Raw genomic sequence first — 26,949 nt, forward strand, 5'->3', positions numbered from 1 at the left:
CATAATGTATCTGTGTTGTGTTATCAACACAGCTGAATAAAAACAGTTATCATGGTGAGCATGATGTAAAACAAAAGCAAACTTGCATATACAAGAAAATATAGTCTATTAACTATACAACATTTTTATTTTACAATCATTATGGTCTATTTACTGTATTTACTCGAATCTAAGCCGCACCTGAAAAATGAGACTAAAAACCAATGAAAAAAAATTTTCTTGAATCTAAGCCGCACCTGAAATTTGAGACTCAAAATTCAAGGGGAGAGAAAAGTTTTAGGCCGCATCTCCAAATCGAAACAAAGTTGGTCCATTGTAATATGAGACACAATTCAGGTCGAATGAATGACGATACAGTTACAGTAGTTAGGTTCGAGTCGTAACCTTAGCAGTTAAGCTTTACCAGGTAGCCATTGCTATGCGTCATGTGCTTCGTCCGTATTTATACGGGTACCCTTCCTTTTTCACGTGCTTCGTCTGGTTTGAATTGATTGCTTATTTTTCTTTGATCTGATAAGCGCAGTTTTCTTTGTTATAGGTGTTTACGTCAGTCTAAGCTGAAAATGCATTACTGTACTGTGTCATGCATTGTTTGTAGTATTCTGATTGTGCGTGTTTATCGCCTGTCGCCGCTCATGGCATGGCTTGCTTTTGTGCTCACTACTGCGGCTTACAATTCAAAAAAAAAAAAAAAAAAAAGAGGAATTGTCTCATTGGCGAAACAATGGCAAGAGACTGCTATTTGTTGTTACTTACACTGCTGCTTTCTTTGATAATGATCAACAAGAACCAAATAATACACTGCGTATGATAGACGATGTTCTGAATGACAGTTTAGCGAAAAATTTTCTCTGTTTGAAAATCTTTGCTGGCGCCTCTTTAGTACATTCCATTCTGCACAGAAATTAGAGTCATCTTAGATTTAAAAATCTAGTCAATTGCTGTGCTTCATTTATGACTGTATCACTATTAGGCATAAGAATAATACGAATATAAACATGACATGATATGTATATTCTTCCGCATTTGCTGTTGTCTCACTCTAGTTTCGTAGTTTATTAGGCAGACAGGATTTAAATGAGATAGCAGCAAACATGTAACAATACATGGCAAAATGTTTATATTCGTATTATTCTTATGGTGAAGAGAATACTGCATGTGATTCACAATTCATAGAAGTTCCTATTTATTTATTTTATTTCAGAACGTAGAGTTGGCCATATGGACAAACATCCCAGTCAGTCTTGCAAGTCAGATTTTTGTAGTACATTGAAATGCTGCTACATTCGAAGATGAACAATACGGAATTTGTATTTACTTCGTTGGATAATGTATGAAAATGCAGTGTCGAAACCCGGGGTGGAGAACAAAAGCTCATCTTCCACCTTTTTTTTAAAATTTATTTACTGACGCAGAGGATTTGGTGCCAGTATTTATCTTTGTGCCTACAAAGCATGCATGTGTAGCGCTACATATATTCGATGGCAGGAGTTAGTTGTGGCGGCACCCACCAACATTTCTCAGAACTTCCGCTTGCTTTGCACTTGATTCTAAGCCGCAGGCGGTTTTTTGGATTACAAAAACCGGAAAAAAAGTGCGGCTTAGATTCGAGTAAATACGGTAATTGAATGAACAAGATTTCAAAAATTATAAGATTTGCTATTCTCAAACTGTGGGGGTGGGTGACATGTCTCCTAGCATCATCAGTAACATAAAATCCCTCATTTATCAAGTTTAAGTATTTTGCAATTCATTAAATACTGTACAATTACTTAAACAAGTATGTAGGAATCATGAAATCTAATCTTATAATAGAATTAAGTGACAGTCAGTCTAGATACAACATTGTTTTGCATGAGATATGTTACATGGCGTAGTACGGTGACTGCAATTTTTTCCTGTGACTTTATCTCACAGCATTTTGATTTTTTCTTCCAGTAAACATTCTTTCCAGATAAAGGCATGTTTGTAGGCTCAATTTGTTCTTTTCTTGATATATGGCTTCAAAGAAACAACATTCCTAAGACCAAACACCTTTCTCGACTTGAGATATACTACTGTATTTACTCGAATCTAAGCCGCACCTGAAAAATGAGGCTCGAAATAAAGGAAAAAGAAATTTCCCGAATCTAAGCCGCACCTGAAATTTGCGACTCGAAATTCAAGGGGAGAGAAAAGTTTTAGGCCGCACCTCCAAATCGAAACAAAGTTGGTCCATTGTAATATGAGACACAATTTAGGTCGAAAGAATGACGATACAGCTACAGTAGTTTTGTTCGAGTCGTAAGCTTAGCAGTCAAGCTTTACCAGGTACCCACTGGTATGCGTCAGGCGCTCCGTCTGTGTTTATACGGGTACCCTTCCTTTTTCACGTGCTACGTCTGGTTTGAATCGATTGCTTATTTTGCTTTGACCTGATAAGTGCCGTTTTCTTTGTTATAGGTGTTTACGCCACTCTAAGCTGAAAATGCATTACTGTACTGTGTCATGCATTGTTTGTCGCATTCTAATAGTGCGTGTTTACGGCCTGTCAGCGCTCGCGGCATGCCTTGCTTTTGTGCACGCTACTGCCGCTTACAATTTAAATAAAAAAAAAAAAATAGAGAGGAATCGTCTCATTAGCGAAACAATGGCAAGAGACTGCTATTTGTTGTTACTTACACTGCTGCTTTCTTTGATAATGATCAACAAGAATCAAATAATAGACTGCGTATGATAGAACATGTTCTGAACGAGAGTTAGGTGAAAATTTTTCTCAATTTGAAAATCTTTGCGGCCGCTTCTTTACTACATCAAATTCTGCACAGAAATTAGTCATCTTAGATTTAAAAATCTAGTCAATTGCCGTGCTTCATTTCTGACTGTATCACTATTAGGCATAAGAATAATACGAATATAAACATGATACGATACGTATATTCTTCCACATTTGCTGTTGTCTCACTCTAGTTTCATAGTTTATTAGGCAGTCAGGATTTAAATGAGATAGCAGCAAACACGAAAGAATACATGGCAAAATGTTTATATTCGTATTATTCTTATGGTGAAGAGAATAGTGCATGTGATTCACATTTCATCAGGTTCCTATAAGCAACCATCTCTTCTCACAGGTAGGAAAAAATTCAGAACGTAGAGTTGGCCATATTGACAAACATCCCAAACAGTCTTACCAGTCGTATTTTTGTAGTACATTGAAATTCTGCTACATTCGAAGATGAACAGTACGGAATTTGTATTTACTTCGTTGGATAATGTATGAAAATGCAGTGGTCGAAACTCCGGGCGGAGAAAAAAAAGCTCGTCTTCCACCTTTTTTTTTTTTTTACTGCCGCAGAGGTTTTGGCGCCAGTATTTATCTTTGTGCCTACAAAGCACGCCTGTGTAGCGCTACATATATTCGACGGCAGAAGTTAGTTGTGGCGGCACCTACCAACATTTTTCAGAACTTCCGCTTGCTTTGAACTCGATTCTGAGCCGCAGGCGGTTTTTTGGATTACAAAAACCGGAAAAAAAGTGCGGCTTAGATTCGAGTAAATACGGTAATCGGTATGCATTTGGGTGGGGGTTCTCAATAATCTCAAATGGCCCAATGTAAATATCAAAGAACTTCTTGAGTTCTGCTGTTAGTAACTTCGATCGTTCGTGGGATTTCACTAAGACATGGTCACCTACTCTGAATGTGGTAGCTTTTATTTTCCTATCATGTCTGTTTTTCCTAGCTTCACCTAGTTTCTTCATGGTTTTCTTTACAATCTCTTCACGTTCTTTCATTGATATTAAGCTCCATTGTGGAAAGTCTATTAATTCAGAAATAAGATTCGCTGGTCTGAGATGAAACATAATTTCATATGGTGAAAATCCAGAAGACCTATGCTGCAAGCTATTCATGATGTCCTCAAAGTTGTTTACATGGTCGGACCAACTAGGGTGTTTATGACTACAGTATGTCCCGCAAAGTCTCCCTATTTCCCTCTTGTACCTTTCTGCTGGGTTTGAAGATGGGTTGTACACGGATATAAGAGTGTTTTGTGTTAGTTTTTTTCCATGAATGCTTTCCAGTTTTTTGAAACAAATTTTGAACCATTATCAGATAGTATGCCTTTAGGTTTCCCTACGCTCTTGAAGTAACCTCTCTCAATCTTTGTAATGATCTCTTTACTTGTAGCTTTTCGAACAGGATAAAGTTTAATTAGTTTGGAAAATACATCAACCATGACGAATATAAAACAATGGCCACCTTTGCTTTTAGGTAAAGGACCATAAAAGTCTACAGCTACTAAATCTAATGGCTTACCTGGAATGATGTTCTGCATTTCTCCCTGACATGTTCTGTTTCTTACTTTTACTCTTTGACATTTGTTGCATGTTGGTATTTCATTCCTCACCTTCTTTACCATGTTATAAAAGCAGATATTTTCTTGTAACTTATTTACACATTTCTGTATTGCACAGTGACCATAGCTCTCATGGGTGTACTTTATTAACTTGTCTGCCTCACACTCTGGCCAACATAGCTTCCAATTGTCAGAGTCCACATCTGTTCTTCTAAAGAGTGTTCCCTTAAAGACCTTATAGTATTTGTCAAGTTTATCATGCCCTCTTTTGCCTAAACAGTCCTTAATCAATTTCCAATTAGGATCGTTATTCTGTCCCCCTCCTGATGTTATTGCAAAGTGTCCTTATGAGCTTTTCATCTTGGATTCCCTTCATGTATCTTATTTTAAATTCCTTTTCTTCCTCTTGATCAAACATTTCCTAATCTCCTCCTACTGGTAACATGGATAAAGCATCAGCTACTACATTTTCTGACCCTTTAATATACACAATTTCGTAGTCAAACTGTTGCATGAACATTGCCCACCTGGTTAATCTACTGTGATATAGCCTACACTCCTGCAAGTAACTTAAAGCTTTGTGGTCTGAATACTCTTTTATCTTGTGTCCTAACAGGTATGTTTTAAATTTTGTAAACACCCAGTGTACTGCGAGTAATTATTTTTCTGTGACTGTGTAAGTTCTCTCATGTTTAAGTAACATTCTGCTGGCAAATGCAATAGTACAATGAAGATTTTTTCCATTCACAACTTTCTCCTGAAATAGTTCTGCTCCTAGTCCATAATCACTACTGTCAGTGTGAAGACAAAATGGCAAACTAAAATCTGGTCTGTGTAAAAGACTGTCCTTACAAAGTTCATTCTTAATTTTATCGAATGCTTTCTGACACACTTCAGATCAATTCCATGTAGCATTTTTTCTAAGTAAGTTGATTAAACATGTTACATTAAGGCATTGTCCATTTATATATTTTCGATAGAATGCACAGAGTCCATAGAAAGATTTTAATTGTTTTTGGTTTCTGGGAGATGGAAAGTTTACGATAGATTTTATTTTCTCAGGATCTGCACTTATCCCTTCCTTAGTAATGACATGACCTAAAAATTTGAGTTTGACACACCAAATTTACATTTTTCCAGTTTTAATGTCATTCCCCCTCTTCTGAGTTTCTCACACACCTTTTTCAATAACTTCAAATGACCCTCCCAACTTTGATTTGACACTAATATATCATCTACATAAATTGTTAATTCTGACACAACTTCTTGGCCAAGTACATAGTGTAGTGCCCTTATAAATTCGGCGACTGATGAGTTTAATCCGAAAGGCACTACACAATACTGGTAACATCTCCCATTGTATAAGAAAGCAGTGTACTTTCTAGAACTAATTGCAAGAGGTACTTGATGAAAACCTGAAGTTAGGTCAAGGCTTGACATAATTTGGATATTTTTAAATTTGTATAACAACTCACTGATGTTCTCTGGGTGGTCAGTTTATCTGTATAAACATTTGTTTAACTGTCTGGAATCTAGTACTAATCTGATTTGCCCATTAGGTTTATTTACAATGACTAAAGGATTATTATAAGGGATTATACTCCTCTCAATGATTTCACACACTTCCATCTTTTGTATTTCTTTCTCCACTGCTACCCTTTTCGAGATTGCAATACTGTACGGTTTTGTAAAGAAAGGTTCATGTGGCTTAAACTGTAAAGTACATTGGTATCCAATTACTTTACCTGGTATTTTGCTAAATACATCACTATATTCCCACAAAAATTATTTCAAATCTTGTTTTTGGTTCTCAGTTAGTTCTCTAGCTTCGGCTACTTTTTCATTTACCAACTTTTCAAACTCTATCTCATCTGTATCAAAATCTGTGACATGGCTTTCAATGTACTTACCTTCTTATGTAAATTCAATACTGTTCACAGCCTTATCATACACGACACAATTGATGCAATAAGTTTTGTAGTGATGACTTCACCACTTGGTAGAGTCATCATTAATTTCTGTCCTACCCAATCAAATGCTGCACTTGCTTTTGTTATCCAAGACATGCCTAGGATAAAATCCTCTGTGAGACCAGGAATGACGAGACACCCATGTGACCATGATACTCCTTCAATTTAAAAAATAATAAAAGCCTGACTCCTTATTGATATACTGTGCTTCCTGGTAGCACCTAGCACCTCTTATTTTAATTCCTACTACAGGTAACTCAACATAATCCTTATTAGTTTTCAGTTTTTTACTTAATGATTCTGATATCCCAGATACTTGACTTCCTGTGTCCACTAAACACTTTCCTTTCCATGATCCTATCTGTACATCAATAAATGGACTGCTTACATCAAAGTCAAATTTTTTGTTAATATGAGACCTGAGTGTCTCCTGGCGTATACAACTTTCAAATAACTTCCGGGAATTCAGCCAGGTAACACTTTCAGCGACCGCCGATATTTCGGCGGGAGAACACCCCGCCATTTTCAAGGCAAACTGCAGTTTGCCTTGAAAATGGCGGGGTGTTCTCCCGCCGAAATATCGGCGGTCGCTGAAAGTGTTACCTGGCTGAATTCCCGGAAGTTATTTGAAAATTTTTGTTAATATTCTCGTGTAATAAGTCATCTTCAATTTCACTAAATCCATATCCCTTTCCAATGTCCTTACCTGTATCATTACTACCAGAGTTATATGCTGTTATTACCCTAATTGTATTTTCTTTGGCCTGATTACTATTCCTGAATATTTCATTAATCCAACTACATTCATTTGTTTCCAGAATGAGATTTTCACTCTGCAGCGGAGTGTGCGCTGATATGAAACTTCCTGGCATGTCTCCGCTATATCCTTTCTTTCAGGAGTGCTAGTTCTGCAAGGTTCGCAGGAGAGCTTCTGTAAAGTTTGGAAGGTAGGAGACGAGGTACTGGCAGAAGTAAAGCTGTGAGTACCGGGCTTGAGTCGTGCTTCGGTAACTCAGATGGTAGAGCACTTGCCCGCGAAAGGCAAAGGTCCCGAGTTCGAGTCTCGGTCGGGCGCACAGTTTTAATCTGCCAGGAAGTTTTACATTCATTTGTGCTATTATGTGTCTCTCCTTCATATTTATCTCTTAACATTTGTGCAATGTGATACTTAATTCTATGCCACCATTCTGGATACAAAGTTTCGCATATATCAAGTGTTACCTTTCTGAAATTTTCATCATCTTTAATGGCACTACTGTTAATCCATAATCAAACAAAAATTGCTCACTATCTTACATTTCATCATCTACTCCCCTAATGCTGTTAAGATTACCTGCTGTCAATTCCTTCTCGTTTTTCTTACATGCATCGAGATCAAATAACCCACTGACTAAAATTCTGGCATCCTTATCATTCAAATTGTCAACTGTGTTTATGTGTACCTCGCTAATTTCATTACTATCCTCTTTTATATTAGTAATCCCTAAAGCTTCCAACTCCTCACTTACACCAATAAAACATCTTTCTTTACTACTATCCTCAATCTCCTTTTCTTCCCAATCAACATCACAAAAATTATCCTCTTGATCCTCTACACCCTTACCTTTAGTATGCAACTCCAAAGATACATATAAATATACAACATTTAACATCTCAAACGAATCCATTATTTATCATAAAAGAAAATATTCATAATTAAATAAATTAAACACATTTTCTGGCAACATAATGAAATTACCTTAACTCTTTACTGTGGGCATCGTATTTTTCACATGAGATAAACTTTATCTCCAACAGTTAATTACATTACACTTAGAGCACCTCGTAGCCTTTAAACGGCTCTGTTCCCGCGTTCTCCAGCTTGTACGAAGATGAAACAGGAGTGTTGGGAGAGGTATGTCTCAACCATTGGGTGCCACACGTCACCTTCCCAAGTATGGACGAAGATCAAACATCTTTTTGTGTACCAGACCCCAACGGGTGTCCCTGGTGTTCACATCAATGTCATGTTGTTTACCAATGCAAATGCAATTGTCGAGCACTTTGCTGAGCATTATGCTTGCGCCTCTGCATCGGAGAATTATCCCCCAGTCTTTCGCGTCCTCAAATGGCGGATGGAAGGGAGGGTTCTGTCGTTCATTACACGCCACAGTGAACCCTATAATGCCCCATTTACAGAGTGGGAGCTCCTCAGTGCCCTTGCATGTTGCCCCGACACAGCTCCTGGGCCGGATCGGATCCAGAATTAGATGATTAAACATCTCTTGCCTGACTACAAGTGGCATCTCCTTGTTGTCTTCAACTGGATGTTGTGCGATGGTGTCTTTCCATCACAATGTCGTGAGAGCACCGTCATTCTGGTGCTCAAACCCGGTAAGAACCTGCTTGACGTGGTTAGCTATTGGCCCAGTAGCCTCACCAACGTACTTTGTAAGCTGCTGGAACGTATGGTGTGTCAACAGTTCAGTTGGGTCCTGGAGTCACGTAGCCTCCTGCCTCCATGCCACGGTGGCTTCAGCCAGGGTCGCTCTACCACTAAAATGTCATGTGACTAGGGCCTCCCGTCAGGTAGACCATTTGCCAGGTGCAATTCTTTCAATTTGACACCATTTCGGTGACTTACATCGATGGGGATGAAATGATGACTCCGTTAACCCCACCGCTCTCCGCTGTCACTTCTCCTCAATTCTTGACGTATTCCAGGGCTCTGACATGGTTTACACTGATGGCTCAATGGCTGATGGTCACATAGGCTTTGCATATGTTCATGGAGGACATATTTAACAGCACTCCTTGCCAGATGGTGGCATTGTTTTCACTGCAGAACTGGCGGCCATATCTCGTGCTCTCGAGCTCATCCGCTCATGCCGTGGCGCGTCATTTCTCCTGTGTAGTGACTCATTGAACAGCCTACAAGCTATCGACCAGTACTACCCTCGCCATCCTCTGGTAGTGTCCATCCAGGAGTCCATCTATGCCCTGGAATGGTCCCGTCATTCAGTGGTGTTTGTGTGGATCCCAGGACAGGTTGGAATCCCAGGCAATGAACTTGCCGACAGGCAGGCCAAACAGGCAATGCGGTAACCGCTTCTGGAGATGGGTATCTCTGAAGCTGACCTGCGTTCTGTCTTACACCGCATGGTTTTCCGGCTTTGGGAGACGGAATGGCATAACAGTATGCACACGAAATTGTGTGTCATTAAGGAGACTACAAATGTGTGGAAGTCTTCCATGCGGTCCTCTTACAGGGAATCAGTTGTCCTCTACCGGTTCCGCATTGCCCATACACAGCTAACGCATGGTTACCTACACTGTCGCGAGGACCCATCTCTGTGTCACTGTGGTTCCCAAATGACAGTCGTCCACCTCTTGCTGAGCTGCCCACTTTTAGCCGTTCTTTGGCAGACTTTTAGCTTCCCAGTTCCCTACCTTCTGTGTTGGGTGACAACGCCTCAGTAGCAGCTATAGTTTTACATTTTATCCGTGAGAGTGGGTATTATACTTCTATGTAGGTTTTAGCGCATGCCCTTTGTCCCTCTGTGTGCTCCACCCTAGTGTTTTTAGGGTGGAGGTTTTAATGTGTTGCAGAGTGGCTGGCTTTTCCTTTTTATTCTCGTGGCCTGCCAGCCACTGTAATCTGCTTTCTTGTTTCATTCTCTTCTGTTTCTAGCGTCTCTGTTGTTTTCTTGTCCTCTTTTGTTCCCTTTAGTGTTCGTTGCCTATTCTGCGTTCTTCTCATCTTCGTTTTCTTTCTGTTTTGTGTTATATGTCTCGTCCATTTTATTCTCACACTTGGGGCATTGTTTTATTAGGAACAAGGGACTGATGACATCTTAGCTCAACCAACCAACCATGCAAAGATATACTCTCCTTCTCCCAGTCCCTGTAATAGAAACACATCTTTGCCCACAACCCCTTCAACCAAACCAACTTAATCCTAATATTGAACCCTGCCTCTCCCAGTTCATACCACCATACAAATCTGATACTCCCCCCTCCCACCTAACCAACCTCTGGTCACTTTCCAGGAAGTCCTTACCTCCAACTTGGCCTCACCATCCTTCCCCAGGTCCCGTACTCGGAATACCAACATTTCAGCAGAAGAAAGGACAGCAGCAATATACCACCTCAAGACAAATTCTGACCTAATCATCCTACATGCAGAAAAAGGTTCCAACACTGTTGTTATGAGTCGCAGTGATTACCTGGCAGAAGGCCTCTGCCAATTACATAACCTCCAGTCCCTGTTTGAAGCCTAAAGCCCTTCCCAGAACCTCTCCCCTGAATCCATTTCCCTCCTTACCCTCCGCCCCCCCCTCCCCCCCCTCTCTCTCTCTCTCTCTCTCTCACACATACACCCCCCCCCCCCACGCACACACACCTTCTACATGCTCCCCAAAACCCAGAAACCTGACAATCCTGGATGCCCCATTGAAACTGGTTATTGTGCCTCCACTGAAAGAATTTCACTCCTTGTTGAGTAACATCTTTAACCTATTGCCTGTAATCTAGCCTCCCGTGTCAAAGATATCAACCAATTCCTTCACTGACTCTCTGCCAACCCCACCCCTTTACTTCCTGGGTCCCTACTTGTCACTGTTGACGCCACCTTCCTATTCACCACTACCTTTCCCAACATCGTTCAGACTCCAAATCCACCACATCTTCCTCATATACCTCACTAATTGTATCTTAAATCACATCTACTTCTCCTCTGAATGGAAGACAGACAAACCAATCTACATCACAGCCATGAGCATCTGCATGGCACCCTCCTGTGCCGACCTGTTATGGGTAATCTAGAAGAGACCTTCCTAGGCTCCAAAACGTCAAACCTCTAGTCTGGTCAGGTTCATTTGTAATATCTTCATGATCTGGATTCAGGGCTAAGGTGCCCGACCTTCATTCCTTCACAACCTCAACACATTATCCCTCATCCACTTCACCTGGTCCTCCCCAACTCAGTGTACCACCTTCCCAGATGCTGACCTTCTCCTCTGATTGCTCCACCCACACCTCTGTCCACATTAAACCCACTAACACAACAGTACCTACATTTCGGCAACTGTCACCCCTTCCACACCAAAAAAATCCCTCTGATACAGGCTGGCCACACATGGATCGTGAAACTGCCGTGACACGAACTCCCGTGCTCAGTATTATGCTGAAAGTCGTACTAAGGCCTTCACGGACAGGCACAGCTCACCAGACCTAGTGTGCAAACAGATCTCCTGTGCCATTTCTCTTCATACCCATATCACCCCCAGGAAACAGGTGCAAAGGAGTATCGCCTTCATCACCCAATACCATCCTGGACTGGAACAGTGACCCACATCCTTCGCCAGGGCTTTGCTTACGTATTATCTTGCCTGGAAGGAGAGCGTCCTAACCAACATCCTTCCGACCCCTCCTCCCACCACCTCTGTACCTCACAGGCTCCTGACACTATGCCTGTTGGCATCCTACTCCCTGCACGCTCTGCCAGATAACACTGTTCTCTCCACCACCCATATCCTGCTATCCCTTCCTCTTCCCCTTCCCCTTCTAGATTGCTGCTTATGTTCTACATGACAGTTGCATTCGGGTCTGAGATGCCGTAGATGGTGGTCAGGTGCGTGCGTGTTGTGTAAGTGCTTTCTCATTGTGCTTGTCTGCAGCTTAGCATGGCATCTATACTGTAAGTAGCAATTTTATTTTTTCCTTATATTATTATTTATATAATGGTATACTTTCCTTTTTTTTGCTTAATTCCAAGACTGCTAAGTACTTCTGCTTAAGGTCATGCACACCAGTTGTTTTTCATATGTTCATTTCCATAAAAACCATTATTACCTCATTTTGTAGAATATTATGTGTTTCTTATCTCTATCCACCACTTGTTCTTCTTTAATAGGTAAGTGCCTTGTATCATCTTTTTACTGTGTTTATTCCATCCATCCAACACTTCTTATTGACCAATTATTGTAATTTCGCCCTTTGAACAATTACCATTCTCTTTGTGTATGTTTTCTTCCTACAGACACTGTCTCCTCAGTTTTCATGCACATAATTTCCTACCCCCATTGCTTATCTAAGTTGTATGTTCTTCGTCAGTTACTCTTCAACCACTTGTCTTTTATTTATCCAGTCTCCCTTCTAAATAAATTATTTCATGATTTGTACATTATTCTCCCTCCATCTGTGTCTTTGTCTTTCCCAAACCATCTGTGTCTTTGTCTTTCCATGACCATCTCTCTTCCGTCATCTTAAACATTGCATTTCATCAGTTATTCACTTGCATACCTACCAGGTCTCCCAATTAAGATGGGAAGCTTCCTATTGTCCATTTTTTCTCATGCCTATTGGTTATTCCATTATTTCTCGTGATCTTTAAAACTAAACTGTGTCCGAACAGGCCTTGGAAGGCCAATGGTACCAACTGGTTGTCGTGCATCCTCAGCCCACAGGTGTCACTGGATGCAGATATGAAGGGGCATGTGGCCAGCACACCGCTCTCCCGGCCATATGTCAGTTAACGAGACCGGAGCTGCTACATGTCAATCATGTAGCTCCTCAGTTTGCCTCACAAGGGCAGAGTGCATCCCGATTGCCAACAGCGCTCGGCAGACTGGATGGTCACCCATCCAAGTGCTTGCCCAGGCCGACAGCACTTAAATTCGGTGATCTGACGGGAACCGGTGTTACCACTGTGGCAAGGCCATACGCTCTCATGATCTTTAGCTACTCATAATGATCAACAAACCTAAGATTTTTTTAAGAAACCCTGCATTTCAATTATCTTTGGACAATGGCTGGAGGTCCTTCACTAATTAGTCATTATTAATCGATATACATATTGAAGTTCATAGAAATCAGTAAGTCATGCACGACCTGTTGTATATTGTTTGTTATTTTTTTCTCTTTCCCGAACATATTGTAGAATGTATACTTCTGCTGGTAAGTGTTATGCTCTGTTTGGACCTAAGATTGTGTGTTGTCATTGTGCTTAACTGAAGTCATTTATTATTGAACTTACATCATCTTCTTCCTTGCACCCTATGTCCTCAATTATTTTTTGTGTCTCCCAATCTCTGTTTTCCATTACAGAGTGTACCTTCTACACCTCCCTCTGGTACCATAGAGGTTATTCCTTGATGTCGCAACACGTGTCCTTCCGTCCCGTCACTTATTCTTGTCAGTGTTTCTTACCTGAATCCCTGAACAGCTTTATTTTTGTGTAAGAGGTTGTTTCACATTTGTTTTATCCATAATAATCTGAAACAATGGAAAGTACAGGATGGAACATAACAGTGTCATTAACACTTTGGGTCCTGAGCCATTGCGCGCGGGTGTCTACCATAAAGCCTGGCTGATTTTAACGTACTTTAAACTACTATAACTCATGAAAGGTTTCAGTTATAGCAATAAAATTACTCTTATTGAAAGACCTAGACTTTCTTGTTTAAAACCATATAAAATACCTTTCTCTTGAATTAATACATACTTTTGAAAAGCGTTATAATAATAACATTGTTTTTGAAAAAAGGAAAAATTGGTCAAGGGTATATTCACTGTATTTTCTAGAAGGATTTTTTTTTTTTAAATTTTACACAGAAATTGTAATTATGATGGATACAGTATGTCTTATCTACAGTAACTTCCTGTAACTATTTTAGGATGCAGTTTTGCTCTTTGTGTCGTAAATTTTGAAGCATGGCATTTTGCACAATGCTACTTTACATTCATTACACTGGTAGCTTGTGTCTTTTCGCCACACTTTTCCAGTCAGTTTTTTTCCTCTCAGAGAACACACTACACACTGTTTTTGTTTCTGTTTCTTACCTACTTCTGTCTCAATCTTTTCCAGGAAATGATTTCCAGTTGATAGTCTTGAGAGTCCAGATGGACCAGGTCAGGGTTCAAGATCTTTGCTTTGTGCACGATCTACACAGATAACTGTCATGAAGTGAGATGTTGTGAGGTGTTTTCCAGTAACCTTATTATATAGTATGCAGGAATTTACAACCACCATTAGTATAACATGGAATGCCAACTTTCTCCACCACTTCACAGTTCGATGTTCAAATGCGCCGTATGACAATCGCTGATCTGATAAGTCGACACAAAACTTGTTTTTATTGTAGTCCACTACACAGGCTGGCTTTGACTTCTCTCTTCCTCTCTGATCAGTGAAAGTGACCATCTCAGCAGTGTGCCTTATACTTATCATATGCACATTTCTTTTGTCCTTCCAACACAGTGCTAACATATTTCCTTTACACCTGAAAATAAGTTCACCTCGCTGAAGGTTCGGATCTTTTATAGCACAAGGCAATCCCTGCAGAGATTTTCTTGTTGTTCCCACAAGAGCAGTTTTTGCAGCTTCTAGTTCTGAAGCAAGTATTGGACTTGTGTAGAATCTGTCCGTAAACAAAGTGTAGCCTTTTCCTGACAGATTTGCAAGCAATGTCTTTACCATGAGTCACTGTGTCAGACCTTTTACCTGCGTAAACAGAGAAATTCCAGATGTAACCTGTGTCAGATTCGGATAACATGTACAGTTTGATACCGTATTTATTTGGTTTTTGTGGCATGTACTGTTTTTAAATACACACTACCTCGAAATTTACACATGCCTTCATCTATTGTAATTTTTTGAGATGGTGCATACGCACGCTGGAAATTAGCACACACATTATCTAGGAGGGGTCTCACCTTGTGCAGTGGATCATAGCCAGTTTCTCCTTTCCTCTTAGCTAAGGAATTATCACTAATGAGGAAGTTTCTCAAAATAGAAAGAAATCTGTCACAGCTCAAGATGTTTGGACAGAAATTACACGACACAACAGGGTTCTTGGACCAGTGCTCTTGTATACGTGGCCTCACACTTACACACATATGGACTACAATTGCCAGAAACTTCCTTATTTCCATAAGTGTAACTCCTTTCCACGTTGATAATGAGCAGGTGGGTGAAAGGGAATTCGTGCTTCGTAATTTCCTGATGCATTGTTGAGCATACAGATTAGTTTGTTCCTTTATATATTTCATCGTACTGTCTGTGAGGAAATATGAGAAAAATTCTATAGGTGCACTGTTCTGGTCTAAACTGACAACATTGCATATTCCGGATTGTCCTGAGAATAAATCGATGTTTGGTGCACGATCAGTAGTCGTCCAACCTTCCTCAGAATCGATGCGGCGCGCAGGTCTCGGCTTCCCCCTCGCCGTCAGTCTCGCTCGTTTTTCAGGCACAATATCGACGGGATTACTTGCTGCTGAATTGCTTGGACACCTGCTCTCCTCTTCTGAATCTATCAGAAGAGTAGTATTTGCAAATAAAATCATAATTATGTACTGAGAGTTTTTTCAGTGAAAATCTGAACAAAAATTATACATGTTTTGTTGTCAGAATTCTTTACCTGAACTACCAGAAACTTCTTCTTGAACATAGTCCACATCATCATCAGAGTCATCTGCAATATCTTCCTCTGACAAATCAACATCACTTTCTTCTAAATCACGATGTAACTCGCGAGCAATTTCCTTGTCCGTCAAGCCATGCTTCGCCATGTCGACGCCATTGAGACCGCACGGGAAAAAATCGCCGCTCACAAAACACGACAAATGAAAAGGGAAACACACCCTTCCAAAGCATGCCCACACCATCTAGTGACCAATACTCGAACTACAGTCCATGCAGTGCCTCCCAGACAAGTGGGAGCCGTAAGAACACACAAAGGAAGGAAGGGGAAGAACGAGAACTCGCGCCCGTAAAATTACGGGTGCCGGACTTTCGGGCAGGCCGCGCACGCCCGTATTTTTACGGGCGTCGGCGCCTAAGTGTTAAAAGGATAGTTGCTACTCACCATATAGCATAGCCACTGAGTCACAGATAGGCACAACAAAAATACTGGCAGAAAGTGAGCTTTCAGCCAATAAGGCCTTTGTCGGAAATAGGCAAAATACACATACACACTTCTGCAAATGCAACTCACACACACATGACCACAGTCTCTGGTTCAAGAGGCCATGTTGGCCGAAAGCTTACTTTCTGACAGTCTTTCTGCTGTGCCTGTCTGAAACTCAGCTTCTCTGCTGTATGGTGAGTATTAACTATCATTTTCACAGTATCATAATATTCTTAGTGTTTTTATTTGATGTTTTGTTTTTCATTATACCAAAAAATATATAACTCCATTTTCTTGAAATAGATTTCATAATAGTTTCCATGTATTATCAAATCTAGGAAAGGTCCATTGTTTGCATTTTGTGCTCTTTACAGATGTCGTGTTTGTATGTCACATGGTAGAGAAAGCATGTTTCAAAAAACATGGAAACAAAAGAGCACCAAGAAAACATTAAGATGTGAATAACAATAAAGAACTGGAATGTTGGAACAAGTGAAAGTGATGGGATGATAAAAGTTGAATGCTTATTTAAATAATTTATTTTAAAACACAATTTGCCATTCAGTTGCACTGGCCTTGTGAGTCACATATTTGGAAAAAGTGTGCAAGAACAAAAACTGTTGCAGTTATAGGAGAAATGGCAAAAAAGGAACAAGAAGAAATCATAGAAACTTTGAAAGACAGGCCATTTTCTATTTCAACTGACAGTACCAACAAACAGTGTTCTAATTTATATCATATATTCAGAATGAGATTTTCACTCTGCAGTGGAGTGTGCGCTGATATGAAACTTCCTGGCAGATTAAAACTGTGTACCGGACCAAGACTCGAACTCGGGACCTTTGCCTTTTGTGGGCAAGTGCTCTACCAACTGAGCTATATCATGTATTTGTTACCATTTGTAATAAGACTACCCAAAAATTGAAAGCAGCTTTATTAAAACTCGTAACTCAAAAGAGTATTCCACTGATCTTGATGTAGGAACACTCCTTAGCATTCTGAAGTAGGGTAATACGTAGACCGGATTATATGCATTGGCATGTTGCATATGCATTTGCATATTTGGCTCCTTTTCACTGGTTATTGCATATTTTAACAAAAAACTAATGGTGATGCGTATTTTCACTCTGTGTTTACAATATTTTAAAAATTTAGATGGGTGGTCTCCAACTCAGTGTAGTTTGGATGTCACACAGATTGACCGCGACCTAGAACTGCAAGCAATCAATCGCTAACCAAGAGGCCAGTGCCTAGCGAAATCATTACAGGAGAGGAACAGGAACAAGCAGACAGAATCAATGCTCCTACACCCGCACCCCCGTTAATCGCCTTTGCTGTCATACTGTATGCATCGACAACAATTAAATTAAACTATGCAAGCTTTTAGCCACACATTCATTGTTTCTGTTTAGCTTTCTATTTACTTGTACACAGTTGAACATGTTTACGGTATGTAGTGTGTAACGCATTGTGTGCCATGCCACCCAAAAAAACAGAAATGATGTTTCGTGGCTAGCTGACAATCCTGGAACTATTACAAGTTTCAAATAGACGAGCATGTCAAGACAAGACTTCATATCGCAGGAATGCAGAAGAAAGGACCATGACAACAACTTCTGATGACAACTTCTGACAACAGCAAGTTGCAGTAGCAGGAATTCGTCCAAAGGTAAACAAAAAAGTCGGTGTAACATGGATCTATGTGAAGCATTCACTGCAAGAAATATTCATACCAGATTAATCAACACTGCATAAAAATTACATACTGACAATTTATGTAAATGTTTTGGAAGAAATACACAATGAACTCGAGGACAGCATGATTATCAGGCTGTAGTCCGTTGACTGAAGTTGAGAAAGAGCTTCATCGCCAGGACTCAACCACTAGAGGGAACACCAGAGTCTAACCACATCACTGGGTGGATGTGCAAGCTACCACCCGATATCCCTGTAAAGGAAGAGCTAGCTCCAGGAAATGACTTGCCCTACCGTATTTGGAGATCGCTCAGTCATCTTAGGGTGGGTGTTCCTCTTTGCAAGACCAACATGCGAAAATGGGGCATTCTTACAGCTGATAGAGATACATCCTGCAAGTGCGGAACAACACAAGACCCGGCCCACCTGCTAATTTGTCCTCAACTTGAACAACCCTGCACAACACAAGACCTGATCAAGGGAAACAACAAGGCCATCGGAGCTGCTACCTCCTGGAAATGCTCACCGGACACAGAAATGAATGAACGAACGAATGAATTACACTGCAAATTTAATTGTTGGTGCTTTAAAAGAAGAGCTTTCTTCTTCCTATTTAGCAGCCTCCAAAGAACTTGAAAAAGTAAATCATTATACGATTGCCAGATTTCTGAATGAGGGTATTGGAAAAATATTTCCAGCATCTTTTGCAGATGAAAGGGTGTTTGTGTTTATTTCACATGCTGCTCCCCATATGATCAAAGCAGGAAAAGCCCTCCGAATATTTTATCCCAATTTGATTCATGTGACATGCTTTGCTCTTAGAGTACGTCGCCTTGCTGAAGAAGTACGTTCCACATTTGTGAATGTAAATAAACTGATTTCATCCACAAAGAAAGTGTTTCTAAAGGCTCCTGCTTGCATCAAGACATACAAAGAAAAACTACCAAATGTGCCTTTACTTCCCTGTGGTAATTCGTTGGGTTACATGGGTTTGTTTTACAATGAAAATTTCGAGGCCATTAGAGGGGTAGTATACAACTTCAATAGTGCAGAGGCTTTGGCAGTTTGCCAGTGCAAGGAAGATTTAATGATGCCAGTATTAAAAAAGACATTGCTGTGATTAGCACTCATTTTTTCCATATGTCTGCAAGTATTCAAAAGCTTGAAACTCAAGATTTGGCGTTGAATGAATCTATTTGGTTTATGAATAAAATTATTCTAGTGCACTCCTCATTGCCGGAGGTGTTCCCAATAAAACTTAAAGAAGTTTGAAAACATTTTAAACAATAACCCAGGCTTTGAACCCTAGTGCCAAATTGATAGTTTTATTAATGGGACGGGTGAAGTTTTACCAGAAACAATAAGTGCCGACATAGCACCCAGATTCAAATACTGCCCAGTTACCTTAGTTGATGTAGAATGGTTCTTTTCTGCTTATAAAAATATTTTGAGTGATTGAAGATACAGTCTTACTACCAAACATTTGGAACAGTACTCGGTCATTTATCTTTACAGTAGTAGAAAACTGTAAAATAAATTGTAAATTATGCTTTGGTCCAATAGTATTAATTAAAAGTTAATGCTGTTCAAAAAAATTCATGCTTGAATCTTGTCTTTTAAATAGAGTTTTTAAGCATACCCCTCTGTGTGCGATCTCAAAGTTGGTCCTGTGCATATCAATTGTTTTGCTGCGACTCACTCGCATCACATGCTCTTGTTACCGACAACAATAGCAAAGAAGGAACAATTCTTGAAACATGGTGTACGTCCTCATTTTGCAGATTTTTAGAAAAAATCCCAGAGATTCCTAACCTCTACAAGAAAGTATTCAGAAAATGATATCAGCATTCTAAATATACTGATTTTTTGCGTGACTGGTGCTCTTCCTTGTAATTGATATGCACAGGTTTGACTCTTATAATGCACACAGTAGCTACCATGTTTTTTTTATTATTTGATCTTGCATATTTCGTCACTCTTCAGGCATTTTAAGTATTTTTTGTGCATATTGTAAGGTTTTTGTAATGCATATAATCCAGTTTCAATAATATGTCACTCAAGCCAGTTGTAATAATGCACCTGTAATGGTTGGAATGAGGAATGGAGTTGAAGGCATGTTGAAAAATTATATGCATAATGCCTTTGTTGTTGGATGTCCTTGACATTTGTCAAATTTGCCTACAAAATAGGGAGCTACATGTCTGCCATTCCAAATTGATGATTATTTAGTGGACATAAACTGTTTATTGCAAAGGGGTACAAAGAGAAAGGAGAAATTGAAAGAATTGCGGAAATTATACAGGGTGAGTCACTAACTATTGCCACTTAGAATAACTCCGAAAGTATGATAGTAGCTGAAAAGTTTGTGGGACAAATGTTGCATGGGACAATTGGGACCATAATATGACATGGGTTTTTTGTTGCCAGGCGGGGTTGCGTCAAAGATATAAAGGTCAACTTTGTTTTTTTGAATGGGATGCTATAGTTTGGTACTTATTTTCTGATAGGGGTATTGAGAAAATTCCAGTGATGTGTAACAGTAAGATCTTTGAAGGTCAAAAGGGTGGCATGAATGTCCATTTACAGAAGGTGTTCGAAGTGGTGACCATTGGTATCAGTGCAGTGCTGCAGTTTTCTTATCATGGATTCAGTGGTATTTCTTATCACTTTGGCACTTATCGAAGCACGTGCTCTGGCAATTCTCTCCTGTATATCATACAAATAGTAATTATTCGCTGAATACCGTGTATCCATCTAACATGCCACTGACATGTAAACACCATTTGATGGTTTTGCAGTACAACACTAATAGGAATGGTAAGACTAGTATCATTGAAATAAGTGAATGTGAATGATATATTCCTTCGAAGAGCAAGTTGATATGCTTCTCATTTACAGAGAATGCCAACAAAATTCAGTGAGAGCTGGAGACTTTTACGCTGAAAGATATCCTCAACGTACTCACCCTACACGTCCACTCGTATATTTAAATATGTGTATGATATATTGAGAACAATGTATCTTTAACGTATCGGAAACATATCTGGCAAAGGAAATTGGTACTCTTGCCACTGTGGTTCAAGATCCTTGTGTTAGTTCACATCAAATCGCAAGGGAATCTGGCATGAGCCAGAGTAGTGTTGTTAGTGTTCTGCATCGCCATAAATATCATCCTTACCATATCAGTCTCCACGAAGATTGTATGTGTCGCATTGAATTCTGCCGATGGTCTCAACTTCAGATTCAGAGGGATGACACATTTATTTATTTGATTTTAACTACTGATGAGGCTACATTCACGAACCATGGAAATGTTAATTTGCGTAACATGAATTATTGGGCAACTGAAAATTCATGTTGACTGCAGTAAGTTGTGCACTAAAAACTGTGGTCTGTGAATGTATGGTGTGGGATTCTGGAGGACAGAATTATAGGCCCCTATTTCATCAAAGGAAATATTAATGGTAGGAAGTACACCACATTTCTGCAAGAAACATTAGGTCTGTTATTGGAAGAAATACCTTTAGGAACAAGGAACAAAATGTGGTATCAACACAATAGGTGTCCGCCACATTTTTTGCTGATGGCTAGAAATGAGTTGCAGAGACAATCCCCAAATTGTTGGGTTGGACACAGAAGAGATGTGTCGTAGCTTGTCTCATTCGCCAAACTTTACGCCTCTGGACTTTTTCTTTAGGGGATTCGTAAAAGACGTTGTATATATAGGTGTTCCAACTACACCTGAAGATATTCGAGAGAGAACTGTCTGAGCATGAGCTTTGATAAGTGCCCATGTGATAAGGAATACCACTCAATCCATAATAAGAAGATTGCAGCACTGCATTGATACCAGTGGTCATCACTTCTAATACCTTCTGTAAATGAACATTCATGCCTCCTTTGTGGCCTTTGTTGACCTTCAGAGACCTTATTGTTACACATCATTGGATTCGTCTCGATAGCCGCTATCAAAAAATAAGTACCAAACTATAGCATCCCATTTAAGAAAACAAAGTTGACCTTCATATCTCTGATGCGACCCCACCTAGCAATAAAAAACCAATGTCATATTATGGCCCCAGTTGTCCCATGCAACTTTTGTCCCACAAGCTTTTCAGCTCCTGTCATACTTTCGGAGTTATTCTTGGTGGCAATAGTTAGTGACTCACCCTGTATAATGTCAAGAATAGAGAAATTTTTGAAGAATGTTTGCACCCATTGCTTCCGTTGAGCAAATGTTTATTTTGATTATTGGAACAGTGGAAGCCTCTGTCCAGCCTGTTCACTTATGAACTGAAGTCTGGTAAGAATGATCAGTTGGACGACTCCAAACTTATCGTGTACCGGGGGAGACAATCTCGACTGAGAGTAGTGTGTCTTCAAGAAAAAGAACTAGTTACACTGGTATCACATGATGAAAACTGACAAAGATATAGATTCAGTTCATCACATCAGCTAACAGTTGTGATACAATCACTTCAGAACTGATGAGCTCTTGCAAATTAAACAGTAAATGTCGCAATGAAAGGGCTGAGCAACATCTGCAAAATTAAAAATGAACCGTACTTGAAATAATAATATGTAACAGTTTTCAAGGAGAAATAATTCCATTTATTAACAGAATTTGACCCACATTTCGCATAGAGAAATAAATGCAGAGTCACTGCATAAAACAATCCGGTCATTATGAAAATTGCTTCAGTATCCATCCTAGTAGTGAAAGGAAAAAAAATTTGCGTTCTTTTATTGTAAGCTAAGGGAAAGTTTTTTTTGAGGTTACTAGTACTTCAGTGGCATGAGAACCATAAATTAAAAAAAGGCTTACATTTTGACATGATATTGAATCTCAGTAATTATGTTTCATGTGATAGAATGAAACACTGAATTCAAGTTGTGGGTGCATTCTTATAAATACATCTCTCTGTACAGGGGCATTGCACATGTGAGGAAGCAGATGAAAGAGCAGCAGAAGAAATCCCTCCAGGTCAGCATTGGCTCAAGAAGGACTAGTGCTAGCAGAGAAGGATGCCCATCTGGCTGTCGACGGCGAAGACCTGGTGCTCAGCAGGCTGACATGTCTGCCAGTGCAGCTACAAAACTGTCAAAGATAAATCGAAAACATGGAGGATCATTTTTTATATCACAAGAAAAAGATACTAATTATGCAAACAAGCCAGATGAGGGAGAAAGAAGAGTACTAGCTCCTAAAAATGTTTTAAAAATTACCATTCCAAAGAATCGTCTCACAGATGGAGCTTCTGACACCAGCGAAGATGTTTGTAATAATATTTGTAATTCTCAAGAAAATCGGGATTCCGATAATGGAAATGTAAACAGAAGCAGTAAAGAATTCCATAAATCGTCAGAACTGACAAGTGAACCATTAGAAGAGAATAAGACAATGGAAGAGCGGCCAGGCATTATTGTCACACGTATTCCAGCTGCGTGTGATATCTACACTTGTGAAGCTTGTGAGCGTATGTTTGTGACTCGGGAGACTGCATATAGCCACATGTGTGATGAAGGGGGAGAAAGTAATAGCAGTGAGACAGAAACTGGTGGTGAGGTACGATTCAAAGCAGGTACATCAGCTGGGGATTCTGAACGGTATAGTTGTTGCGTCTGTGGGCAGCGATTCTCACGCAATGCTACCCTGGTGGCTCACCTCAAGGCACACACTAAGATTTGGTCTGAGAGTGATGACAGTGATGGAACTGGCGTTCTCAGAGATATTAGTACAGACAGTGATGACACTGAAATCCGTGGAAAGGGAAACAGAAGACGTCGCAGAGGAAGCCGCAAAAGTTCTACATGCCCTAGGAAGTCTGTCAAGCTGTCATTACCTGTTGTTGTTTAGGTACCTGTGTGCTTTGACTGTACTTTCCATACATTAAGCTATTTTTGTCATTTATCTGTCATCAGCAGTAATGAATGACTTTTTAAGGGCATATTATAAGTTCTTGAAAGGCATATATTTATTTTTTCTGTAACTGATTTTTGTATCAGGTTTTCTTACTTGTCTTATGTAAATAATTTGGTAAAACCTTGCCAAATGCAGTCTTTTTATGTGTATAATACATACAAATTCTGCAGATGCGTAAAAACTTATAAATAGTTCATTTAGGATGGCCTGTAATGGCTAATAATGATTGTGTCCACAAGTAAGTGTATTGCACTTAAGTGTGACTGGTACAGAGCCCTTAAGTTTCTGTTGTTACCAGTTATTTTATTCAGAGATTTGTGGTCATTTGTTATGTGTACAAATTTTTGTAATGGTTGTTATTTTTTTTTTATTTATGATTATTCTTACATAAGAGTTTTATCACTGTTACATAGTCATAGGTTTAATTATATAGTCTTACAACACAAAAGATAATGCTTGCTTTCCAATTAAGCTTTTGAATGTGTATTGTGTGTTTTACTGTCAGTAGTTCATATTGATTTCGTCTTTCTCAATTACCAATTACATTTTGTCACTTTCTAGATTACACTGTTTGCAGAAATTGAGGACAAAATGTATGGTATGCTTATCATGAGATTTTATACTGCCAAAGTGTGTGTATTTATTAATTTTTTGAACATTTGATTACTATATATGTGTGTCGAAGTGATATGAGTTTCCTAGTGCCACTATTAGGATATGAAACTGAGATAAGTTGAGATATTTTAAAATAGCCCAGATACAGATTTTTGAAAAAATCTAAGAAGTTTTGTATTTTCTATAAAATGGAAAAAATGGGAGAAATCATCATGAGTGTGTAGCCAGTTTTCAAAAATTGGATGATGATGATGATGATGATGAGAAACAAAGTATTTACATTATTCTTCCACAATTGTCTCTTTTACAAAACAACCGTTATAATACAACTGTTGTCTTCAGTTTTAGTGATGTCTTTTCTCTCATTTGCTTTACAAGTGAATACACGAACATGAGAAAGTTGAATCATGTAAGTTAACTTTTTAATGAGTAACATAGGTCCACTGCAGCACACGAATGAGACTCATTCAGCAGTTTGTGCAGCTTTGTCTGTGAATTTTATATCTGAATGAAACTGAAGCTTCCATTGACCATACCTTGCAGGCTTTCACAAAACGTTATGCACTGAGGCATGCCTTAGATTGTGGCCTAATGACCATATAATAAAAGTCACCAAGTATGTAAAGCTTCCATTATTTGAATTCTGTAAACTTTTCATATGTGAAATGATTATTTACAGGAAGTATCTAAAACAGAAAATTTTTAGTACGTCAAGTATATTTTTGAGAGTCTCTTAAAATGCCTGTATTTATTTAATGTGAGAAGTTGTCTTCCGTTGTAATTTGAACAGTTTTTTTTTATCATGATCAGTAGTGTATTAGTGTTCCTTTGCCTTTATTTCTCTAAAGAACTAGAGATTTGTAGATGGGAAGAACAATGTTTACTTGCCCATTGAAGATAATGAGTAAATCTACATCTACATGGATACTCTGCAAACCACATTTAAGTGCCTGGCAGAGGGTTCATCGAACCACCTTCACAGTTCTCTAGTACTGAACAAAAGTTGAAGATGGACTACAGTCGTCTTGCAGATGAATCTCGGGTAGCATGCAGGCACACCTAAAGGGTCACCTCAGTGTGACACAGTAGTCAGACTGAATCCAAAGGTCCAGGATCCAGTCCTTGGTTGGTCATGGGATATTTTTTCCTACCAGTTATCACTTCTTTCACCTGGAAATGATTTATTATATGAAAATTGTAAGTTTGTATTGTGATTTAGAGTCTACTTTAATCTGTAGGTCCCTCTTTTACTGTCTAGGTCAGTCAGTTCAAAGATCAGAGGGAGGCAAGGACATACCACTACAGTAGGGACATACCACTACAGTAGAACCTTTCTAAAGCACTGCCACATTCAGACCAACTTTCAGGTTGAGAACTACTTTACCTTGTAGTGCAATTCTATGGTTTTTATTTTTTTCAATTTTAGTGTGCCTAAGCGTCATCCTTCATTCATCTGCTTATGAATGATTGACTTGTAATTTTTTATTACCTTCTGAGAATTTCTGGCATGGAAATTGTCAATTTGTAGTGTAAAAGGAGGCAGTAGATGCAAATGAATTTGAAATATTTGTGACATGTTGAAATTGTTTGCTGGACTGGGACTTAAACCAGAATACTTGCTTCTGCCAGGCAGTGGGCTGAATTGCATTAATTGTGCATGCCTCACAGACTGATTTAAGATTTTCATTTCTTGCATGTTTCCCACCTCTTCCAGGTTGAGAATGCTAGTCTGGTATAAAAATTTAAGTTTTCACAATTATTTCATCACTATTAATTTCAGCTAAGAGTAGGGAAACTTTTATTTCTCAAAAGATGGTAATTAAAATTTACTTTATCTGTTAAAATCAGGAACTCTTGTTGACTCTTTTTGTTATCCAATATATAATGCTGTCATGGTGTTTCTGGTTTTCTTTTCATAATGTTTGTATAAAGTTGTACTGATGTTGTTCAGTTATTTTTGAAAGTTTTTGTAAAAGAACAAATTGTGCACTTATCATTGTTTAAAGAAAATTACTTGTTTGAACCACACTTAACAGCATAGGAGGTTCTGCAGTGGTTTTACCAACAGTGCTCAAGAAATACTAAATTATTATCAATGAATAAATTGCAACATAAAGCTTCCAATAGCTTAAGTGTAATGACTTTTTAGATGTGTATTTGATGATCTCTTTTTCTAGTTATGTATAGTCACTTTTTGAATATTATATAATCTCTTTTCTAATAAATGTGTATACAAAGAACTTTGAATTATTATTTCGATTTTGTGACAGAGACTACAGTTCAGCCATTGATAGGGGTAAGAGGTTGTGTTGAGGGGAGAAAGGAGGTGGGGAGCAGTGTGATAACATGGAGTAGTGCATTATAAGGGAACGACAAAACAGAGGAAGTGGAGGCTATGTGGAAGACGTTGTGGGTGCAGTATGAGCGGAGTTAGGGTCCTCTGGCACAGTATAGGTCTGTCATGTGGAGGTCGACCTGTGCCAGAGAACTAGAGGAGAATGAGTCCAGAAGGCTAATGGAGA

General features: G+C 39.2%; 1 protein-coding gene across 1 annotated transcript in view; it reads left to right on the forward strand.

Moving 5' to 3' along the window:
- LOC126235904 (uncharacterized) overlaps positions 1-26,613 on the forward strand; it is a 97,361-nt gene extending 70,748 nt beyond the window's left edge. Inside the window, exon 6 of the mRNA XM_049944851.1 lies at positions 22,819-26,613. Within this exon, the coding sequence (XP_049800808.1) occupies positions 22,819-23,746 (928 nt within the window). The 3' untranslated portion in view covers positions 23,747-26,613. The remainder of the gene's footprint in view (positions 1-22,818) is intronic.
- Positions 26,614-26,949: the final 336 nt, after the last annotated feature.

Source organism: Schistocerca nitens, chromosome 2, assembly GCF_023898315.1.
Source record: "Schistocerca nitens isolate TAMUIC-IGC-003100 chromosome 2, iqSchNite1.1, whole genome shotgun sequence".
In the NCBI taxonomy this organism is placed as follows: domain Eukaryota; kingdom Metazoa; phylum Arthropoda; class Insecta; order Orthoptera; family Acrididae; genus Schistocerca; species Schistocerca nitens.